The sequence below is a fragment of the Fringilla coelebs genome, assembly GCF_963513975.1.
Source record: "Fringilla coelebs genome assembly, chromosome: 9".
Taxonomy (NCBI): domain Eukaryota; kingdom Metazoa; phylum Chordata; class Aves; order Passeriformes; family Fringillidae; genus Fringilla; species Fringilla coelebs.
Genome location: NC_140067.1, coordinates 23,720,999 through 23,730,906, shown reverse-complemented (window position 1 = coordinate 23,730,906; position 9,908 = coordinate 23,720,999). Strand labels below are relative to the sequence as shown.

General features: G+C 42.2%; 1 protein-coding gene across 1 annotated transcript; it reads left to right on the top strand.

Annotated features, from left to right (window-relative positions):
• Positions 1–7,695: 7,695 nt before the first annotated feature.
• On the top strand, positions 7,696–9,016 carry HEBP2 (heme binding protein 2; the record flags this gene model as incomplete). Its single annotated transcript, XM_084211133.1, has 4 exons — positions 7,696–7,770; positions 7,869–8,004; positions 8,122–8,287; positions 8,842–9,016. 4 exons carry the CDS (start codon positions 7,696–7,698, stop codon positions 9,014–9,016), a joined length of 552 nt encoding a protein of 183 aa, XP_084067259.1.
• Between the last annotated feature and the right edge of the window lie 892 nt (positions 9,017–9,908).

The window sequence follows — 9,908 nt, the reverse complement described above, 5'->3', positions numbered from 1 at the left end:
GAGGCATTTTAGATGCATTTAAAGACATATTAATGCTGCTTACAGCAACACAGAGCAGCTTTAGACCAGTTTAGGGGAGCTCTGAGGTGCTGAGAAGAGGTTTAGAAGAGCTAAAGGAGCTTAGTGCTTTACAACAGTTCTGCCACATTTCACAGGACTTTAGGGCTGCTTAGAACAGTCTATAGCACGTTTAGATCAACTTAGAGCAGTTCACAGTGGTTTTAGAGGGCTTCAGAAGAGTTTTAGCACTGTCCCGAAGTAGGAATTCCAGAACTGCAGAAAAGAGTTCTAGAGCAGTTGCAAGGAAACTGAGAAGGGCTTGAGCTATTTGCCTGAGCTCCATTTGCCTTTCTCACACAGAGACATGGATCCATCTGTGTGTCTCCAGAGAAATATGAAGTACTAAAGCCTAAATGAAAATTCATAAAGACTACCTGTGGAAGTGATGAAATTCTCTTAAATACCATCATGGCTGGCTGGTATTCAGAAGTACATCATTGATGTGATGTCATTGTGTATGTATGTATGTATGTATGTATGTATGTATGCATGTATGTATGTATGTATGTACCTAGCTACCTATGTTTACTCTGCTCTCAATCTAAACGTGCAAAAATCAAAATAAATACTGACCTCATGGATATTAAATTTTCATTTTAAATTATTAAGTTTGCTGTTGATTCTACCTGAAAACTTGCCCGTTTAACTGTTCTAGACTTAAGCATAACCTGGAGGATTTTCTTAACTTTGCAGTTTCTTAACAGTCTTACACAGACGTTCCCTGACAGGGAACTATAAGTGCTTTAAAGTCCCTTCCAACACAAACAGTTCTGTGATTCTCTGATTCAGGTTGCTGTGTCTGTCAAATAAAAAATGTTTTAACATGCCAAATTGTTTCGTTTTTAGATTTTAAGATGCTTTTCCATTAGGAGTCAACAAGAGCCTAATCCAGTTTATGTCTCTGGAAGTAGAAGGAACTGTCAGGGTACACTGGAGCCGAAGTGACCACTGGCAACCAAGAGAGGATAAGGGATGTTACTTTTGAAGGAAAACTCACCTCTGAACACAGCCAACAGTGCCATCTGCTGCAGAGTGCAATATTGGCTCATTCTGGGAACAGACAGGAGGAGAGAGCAAGTTCTTGAAGAATCCATCACTGAAGGCCTTACTCACATCATCCAAAGAACAGAAATGACCACCAAAACCCCACACCCACTACCAATATCCCCATTGTTAGATGGTGGGAGAGTTGTGATATGAATCACATTTGTACTAGTAAGATGAGGAAGAAGCTTAGGAGATAAACCCTCAGTTCCAGTTACCTCTTCATGCCTTTTTGGAAGTGGAAATGATTTTAAGGAAAATATTTCCTTTAACATATTAATCCCTACTCTCTGGGCCTGTTTGCATTGTGTCTGGATGCTCTCAGGTTCCTGGGACTACACAGGGAAATCCTGAGCTCTCAAGGGCAATTTCTGCATATTAGGGTCTTTTTCAGACATGTGGGGCTGTTCCCACAATTTCAGAACAACCCTTCAGCAGAGTCAGGATCTTAACCCAGGTCCTTGGCAGAGGAGCTGCCAGGTGGCCTCAGTCCATGCAGCATATAGACTGGAGTAGGATGAAAATGAGAGAGAAAGGGAGAGAGGAAGGGAAGGAGAGGGCCAAAACAGGTAAAGAAAAAGAGAGGGAAAAGATCACTTTAAAACTCTGGGAAGGGGGATCAAAGAAAGAAAATGCAGAGCCCACTGTGTTTCTGCCCAGGCAGCTGCTGCCTCTTCAGAGCTGTGTTTGCAAATAAGGTGTATTCTGTCACAGTTTAGGCTTAAGTCCCTTCTAAACCATTTTAAAAAGCAAAACCAGCAACGCAATAAATTTTGTGTGAAGACTTTTTTTTTCCTAGCAAGCACTGTCACCTCTTTCCCTTTATGAGATATTCCTATCTTGAAGATAAAAACTTACCTTTTTTCATGCTCTTGTTCCTGAGAAGAATCTGTCAATAACAGAATGTGGATGAATTTGTAGGGGAGATGAATTCATTTCCTCTCAGCACTCAGAGAGGACTGGAAGTTTCTGTGGATGTAGGTAACTTCTTTCACTGGCTTAAAGTTTGCTGAGACAATTGCTTGTGGAGTTCAGTTCCTAGCTAGATCCCAGAACAAATCCATATTAAAAATAAGCCTTATTGTAGAAATAACCCAGTGAATAAAGCAGTATATAAAGCTGAAATAGCTTCTCTCTGGGCTCCATGCACAGAAGACAGGAAGGTTCAGGAATGTTTTTCATGGCTGTTGGAAGCAAGGATTCATTTAAGATTAATTCTCCAAACCTGGAATGGTTTCAAAATGTGAGCTTCAGCAAAGTAATCTTGCAATATGCCAAGTCAGGAGTGCTCTGGAGTGGTGTTTGGTGTAGGAAGCTTTTTATTCGGTCAAGAGCAGCCAGTTCCATGTTTTCTCTGATGAAGTGAGCACAGAATCACTCATTCAGCAAGATTAGGTAACACTGTCACTGAGTAAGCAGGAAGATGCAGTAGTTTCACATCAATTGTAACATACTAGCTGGAATCAGGCAGAAATATGGACAAAATCCACACACACATTTCCAGAAAGCAGATGACTTTTGGCTGAAGGTGAATTGTCACTCTTGCGCCGAGGTTGGGGCAGGAACAGGCGAGAGGCAGGATGTAGAAAGGCAAAGAAGGCTTTACTCAAAAGAACTGCGCGGTTTCTATAGAGTGGTACCATAGGTTCTATTCTATTGGCTAACTAACAGAAATATCTTTCTCACACACTGTCCTTGAGAGGAATAGAAAAATAAAGTCGAAAAACACCACCTGCAAATTGTTTATGCTCAATGAGTTATCACATCTTTCCAACTCCCTGAAACTTCTCACAAGCCGCTGTGAGAAACGCTTGCCGTTTCTCTCTCTCTGCCCCATGGCATCCACAGTGAATCCAATGGTAACAAATTTCCCTGCTGATATAAAATGTGGAGGTCAGAGCATAAGGTGTAAATACCACCTCACTGCAGTTATGGCATAGATTTCCTTTCCACAATTTCTCAGGATAATAAGGAACCACCTTGGAACAAAATTATAGTACGTTCAACTGCTTCTTTAGAAGCTGATGTGTTTCTGGTTGTTCATTTTCCATGCTAGGAGTGAGGATATGATATAAAATGGAGGCTTTCTTTACAGCAAGGAGGTAAGAGGCTTCTTTTGGGAGATGAATTTGCAGTAAACTACAGTTCATCTAACAACATATAAGAACACTTCTACTGCCCTGGACAGTAACATCACATACTCATCTCCTTACTGTGAAGTGAGGTTTCTGCACCATCAGATGAGCATATATTTACAAAAGTAAAGGCCATTTGTACATGGAGAGACTCAATTATTGTAAATAAAAATAATTGTCAAAGGTTCTCTGACAGGCTCAAGCAGCAATGCAAAACTGCCTGGAGCTTTGTGTTGAGACCACTTGATAAAATGTTTGAGTGGCCACACATCCCTGTCTGCCCCTCACACCCCCGTTCTTCATATCACACTACAGACTTGTCAGCTACAAGAACATGACTCAGAGTTATCATTAACCCCACTGTAACAACACACTTCTCCCGGGTTCCTCCAGTCCTGACACAATTAGGTCAGTGGAAAAGATTCCTGCTTGTGTACAGTCTGTGCTTGCCTCCAGTGATGAAGGTAACTTAGAACACAACTGCATCAATGTGACAGCAGCACTTGTAATGCTGCCACACAGCAGATGGAAGCAGTTTTGCTGTGGAGAATGTTGCTTAAGGTCTTGTTACAGAGAGGAAAAGTGGAAATCACAAGTGATCATATCACAGGCTTGTCCTTGTCCTTATCCAATCAAAGTTATTATTTAAGTACCAGTTCATTACAATGTTCTTGCCCAGATAAAGACAGTAAAATTAAGGTACAAACCACATACTTTTACCTGCTTGTGCCCTCATCTCCGCTTCTTAAGGCAAGGGAACAGAAAAACACTGCTTTGTTAGCTGTTCTAGAAAATGCCAGCCAAGTCCCAGACATATTTATGACATTACACAGAGGTCAAAAGCCACAGAGCCTTTGAGACTTAATGGCTGCTGTGTACTTGGATTTTCCTCTATTTGGAGTTACTAGTAAGAATGTGTGTAAGGTTGCACCATAATCCCATCCCCATTCTCTAAGTTTTGAAATGTATATAAACAGAATACATGTCCCCATGCCTGCCCTACTGTCTCATGCAGCTGTTGACATGTTCTCTCAATGTTTATGTGTAAAAACAAGAGTGCTGGAAAACAACCTCCTGGGAAAACACTGAGGATTGTTCTCCAGCCTGGGGGTGCTCCACCAGGAACAGTCAACTCTTTGTCAGGGACATCAGCTGGACACACACAAACTCACTGGGCGTTTGTTCTGGGCCTCTCTGCTTCAGAAACCAAAAGAGAATCCACTCCAGGCTTGTCTTTATCTACAGTTATTGCCCCCCTTCCAAGGTCATAGTTCTCAATGCTCACCACTGGGGTAAATTTGTGGAGATTTGCCAAACTATTGTTGCTGGGTATTGTTTTTCATATCTCAAGGCGTTAAAAAACACTTCCATCCCTGGGGTGACAGGGTAAGGTGACAGGTCACCTTACCCCAGCCCATGACTTTGCATGCCTATGGCTCCCGAGTAAATACCAAGCAGCTTCTGCTCCTCCAAACACTCTCCTGCTGTTCCTGTTTGACCCAAGAAGAGCACAGGAAAAATGGAGAAATACTTTACTCCGTAAAATAAAAAGCACAAAGCATGCAGAGAAGTGGTCACACATTTCAGGCCTCAAGCTGTACGAATAAACTCCAGAAGCAAATAACTGTACACCACTCTTCTTCTGTGGCTCTGGAGAGATTTGTGGCTTTAGAGATAAATTCACAATTGCTTTTTGGCATGGTTTTACTTCCCTTTTCAGAACAGGAGTGTATCACACAGCATCCTGATGAAGTTCTCAGCAAGCAAAGCGGGTTTCCTGTTAAAAGTCATTCCCAGCTATTGATGTAAAATGTCCCAGAGAGCTCAGCTGAATTTGGCTGCAAGGAATTTGCACAAACCATGACAAACTGAGAGGTGTTCTCAGAACACAAACTGTGCAGTTTAATCTGCCCTATTGTGCTGGTACCAAACTATGTCTGGAGCTGCAGCTGGCTAAATGAAGAGCCCAGCTTCGCTGTGTGTATTATAAGCAGGACAGGATTTGACAATAGCTTTGTATAACCCCTTTGTGCAGATATCCAAGGGCTAAGAGGGCTGATTAACCTCAAATGCCGCTCAGAACAGCCAGCCATCAGAGAACACTGTCTGTCTTTCATAACATGCCAGCAAAAATCTCGTGAGGATGGTCTCAGCAGAGTGTGCAGCCAGATTTCTACCTACCCTTCACCCCTGTGCTAAAAAGGAAAAGCTGGCATTCTGTATAGCACCACCCTCCCATAATCCAAGTCAGGTGGGGGGAGAGACACATTATTAATGTGAAATCCTTTCTCCCTAAGCACAAAACCTGCCACTGACCCTGTCATAAGCGGGCACACGGCCATGGCAAACAGGAGAAGTTACACAAGGGTGCAAAACTGTTTATGGAGCCAGATCACACACTAGTCCCAGTGTTGCCTTGTGGATAGTAGGTGGGGCCTTTGGCATTTGCGTGGGGGCTCTCCAATGAGACCCAGAGCAGGACAAGGCTCCAGCCTTCTGGTTTTCATAACAGTAGCCCCCTCCAGTAGGGTTGAGGCATGGGAGGAGCTTGCCCAAACTCAAATAAACACTGACATGCATCTTATGAGGATGTGCAGCCTCCACAGGACACACTGCAACAGCTGGAAGGACAAGCACTGAAACTGTAAGTATGTCTACCTTCTCCACTTCCTTAACAGCACTAGTAGTTTGTGGAGTGGCATGTTCTACCTGCACTTACTGTGCTTGCAATGTAACCTGCAGTAGTCCCTTTGGCCCCTGTGTTAACAGCTGCAGAAAACAGACTGAGCACCCTATAGACATAGTTATATGAATAGATGAACATTTCAAAGTTCAGCTTTCCGGTACATCTTAAAAAATTCAATTGTTTGGAGGATTCTTCTGCTTGTCTCTCCTATCCCAAAGCATTGTTTTATGTAATTAAAAAAATATTTCTAACATGCAGTCAGTGACAGTAGCGGCCATTAAATTACAAAACCCATAGCTGTGAGTTCTACCCAGTAGCTACAGAAAGGTTTGTTGGGAAGCAGCTGGAATTAGACAGTATAGAGAACCCAGCTCATTCAGTAGCTAATCCAAGTGTGAAGCAGCAGCATTGTCTTTCAAGTGGCAATAAATTGTTGGAGGAAGTTTCAGTGTAATTGCTCATATTTGCTTCTAATGATATGGATTCCTGCTTTATGATGCTTTGTTGATTTGTAAACACCATGGACTAAGTCTATTAAGAGAGTACAACGGTGCAGCAGTCCCTGGTGACCACCATTCTGGTCAGGTCTGCTGGAGATGATGCACCTTCAGGCTGGGACAGGGAAGGAAAGAGCACCTGCCTTTAACACCAGCAGCTGTATCCAGCTGTTTGATTCTGATCTTCCCTTGATCTGTGGTGACAACTGAAGGAGCTGCTGGAAAAAGCTCAACAATGAAGTGGCTCCACATATTACTTATTTTACAGACTCTAAAGGAACCTGGTACCACAAGGGTTTGTAGCGGTTTTTTTATGGTGTGTTTTAACAAAAACTTTTCAACCTCATATCCCAAGAACTCTTCATAACCACCTCTAGGCAGGGAGAGAAGGGGATTCATAAAATTCAACAGTAGTCCAGGTACTGCAAGAAGATGTAACAGCCAAGAAAGTGGTTAAGTAGTACAAGGCAGTGGATTTTACAAAATTCACATTGCTATCCAAGAAACAGGTACAGTCTGAGAAGACATTCTATGGCCTAAGAATCCAGATAATCACTGAATTATGTGCTCTTTGCAACATGATGGCTGAAGGACATTGTAATGTAACAGAAGGCAGAGACTGTCAGAATGTACATCACACACTACAATCTGACTGGTTAACAACAGAAGTCATTTACGGAAGCCACTAAAATCCCAGCATTTTACAAGATCTCATCATTTCAACACTGTTTTTGAAAATTTTCACTCGCTTTGTTTGGGACAGTGTTTGTAAGTTTTCACCTTTTTTCCTCCCATGTGAAGGCTATTGAAGAAAATAGTTATTAATTCAGAAATGCAGAAAATCTCATTTATGCAAAGGACTCTGAGACTAAAAGCCTTTAAGAAAGCAATCAGCTATCATGAGAGGCAAACTAAAGTTAAGAGCACAGTCAACACCAGATAACCCATCAAACCACTACTGCTTTTTCATCCAGGAGCAAACAGACTGAAGTCCTTTTGACCTACAGATTTCCACAAAACTCCCACTTCAGGATCTCATTTTGCTGTCAGGAAATACCTTTTTATCATGGAGAAGCAAGGGCAGCATATCCTGAAAGAACACTTCCTCCCAGTAGAGGAAGTTTCTTGGTCCTGGTACCTTGTTCCTGCAGGGCTAAATGGCTTTCAGCCTTTTTTCAGGCCTTCCACTAGTTCAGCAACAACTGAAAAGCCCTAGTGCCATATTAATTGAGGAGACGCCAATAAACTGTGTCTGCCTTCCAGCTCTGCCAAGATGATCAAGTCCTTCAAGCAAACATTTCTGTCCCTGGACCTGCAGTCCCCTCGCTGGAGCTCAGCAGAGGCAATGGTAACTGCAACAGTACTTGTATGCTGATTTTGAAAAAGTAGCTATTAATTTGTGTCAACACTCAGCTCATGGTTACTGTGGCTTTTGCTACCTTTCAGGCAAAGGACTATGAACTGCGTCAGTACGAGACAGCCAAGTGGGTCAGCACAGTCATTAGGGGGGAAACCCAGAAGGAAGCAATGCGCCAGGGCTTCTGGAAACTCTTCCACTACATCCAGGGAAAGAACGAAAAAGGTAGGACATGGTGGTTTCAAATGGAAAGAATGACAAGTAGCTAATGAACACAAATAATAATGAATAGTAGAGGACCTGGGAGATGCAGCTTAGACACATGGTTTTCCTTTCCTCTAGAAATGAAGATTGATATGACTGTGCCAGTGACCTGCCTGGTAAAATCAGGCTGCACAGACTTCAAGATCTCTTTCTTTGTGCCATTTGAACACCAGGACTGCCCGCCCCAGCCCACTGACTCCGATGTGTTCATTGAGGAACGGAAGGCAGCAGCTCTCTTCGTCCGGTAAGCAAGGCCAGCACAGCTGACACCACATGAATCCAGGGCAGTAGCTGCCCTCATTGAAGTGTGGGCTACACTTTGTAAACAGATGATAAAGTATGGATAGACCCCCAGAGCTTTAATTGCTAAAACCCAGCCCTTAAGGAATCTTCTGTTTGGGTGTCTTAGCACAAAGATAAGCAACCAAGTTGTGAAACACCGATTTTTTTCAGAAGACACTTGAAAACTGCTGAGTTTCATAGAGACGCAGCCTCCAAAATCATCTTCTGAAGACTGTTTTACAGAACATCTAAACTGCTCTCCCATCACTCTTTTATTTGTAGTCCTGAACTGCCAGAATACACAGGGCAGTTGGTACTTGGGTGCTTGTTTTAAATCTTACCTTTGAAAACAGCATAAATACCCACACTGCTTCACTGCTAGCTCTGCATGGGTACTCTACTAACTACAACCTGCAGCACAAGTGTTTAAACTTGCTCTGCAAGTCTGAACATTCTGTCTGTGAAAATAAAGCCAGAGGTTTGAGCCAAAACTTTTCCTCTTCTAATTTTTCCCAGGTCCTTTGGTGGATTTGCCTCCCCAGAAAAGTATGCTGAGGAAGCTGATGCCTTGGCCAGAACCTTAAGAAACAGAGGCCAACCATTCCACGAAGACTTCTTTTATACTGCAGGCTATGACAGTCCCTTCAAGCTCTTTAACAGGCATAATGAAGTGTGGTATTTTAAAAAGTAACACAATGGGGGAACATTAAGAGGCTACTAATCAGCTCTGGATGAAAACAGACCTTATTATTGGCTTTTTAGTGCAGAAGAGATTTAATTCACATGTGGACGCTGTCCAAATTTATTTTCTCTAGGATGAAGTACTTTTCTGGATAAAAACATTTCAAAATGTAATTCAACATCATACCAGATTGAATGGGTGGGAAATGTAACAAACTTACTCCTCCTATTGAAAGATTCTAAGCAACACTAATAATGTGAAAATAATCCTGCTGAATTTTAAGTATGTAGTTTATTTCTCATTAGAAGTGCTACAGCAGTAGTTGAAATGTTATGGAAAGGGAGCTCTTCATAACTGACTTTCATAAGCTGACTTTCCTCATATTGACATGACCCCTGAGACCAGGGAGGAATTTAAATAAATTTTTCAGAGAAGCAAGCTGCCATTAAGGAGCATTAGAAAGCAGAAACATCTTAGCAGGCCTTAGTGACTCATAAACAGTTAACTGTTGGTAATTAGCATAATCAAAATCTCCCACCTCTCCAACTTTTTTCCCTCCTGAAGACCAAGTGTTGGGTTATTTAAATCCAGAACCCTTGGAAAAGGGTTACCAAGTCCAAGCTGTACACTTGTTCTGAGAAGATCTGCACCTGAACACATAATGAATGCCAGGATTGCTGGTAGACTATGACTTCAGCAGCAAATATATAAGTAGTAAGTTCAGCTCTCTCCTTAAAACACTTGAAATAGTCTCTAAGTTATTTAGCTTTGTCTAAATATGGTCCCTTGCAGCCTGCACACCAGCAGTATTTGACACCTCAGTTAAGACACTTGCAGGACTAGCATCCAGCCTAGTTTAGTCCCTGCTCTAAATTAAGCATCCTCAATTTAAATATAGCAG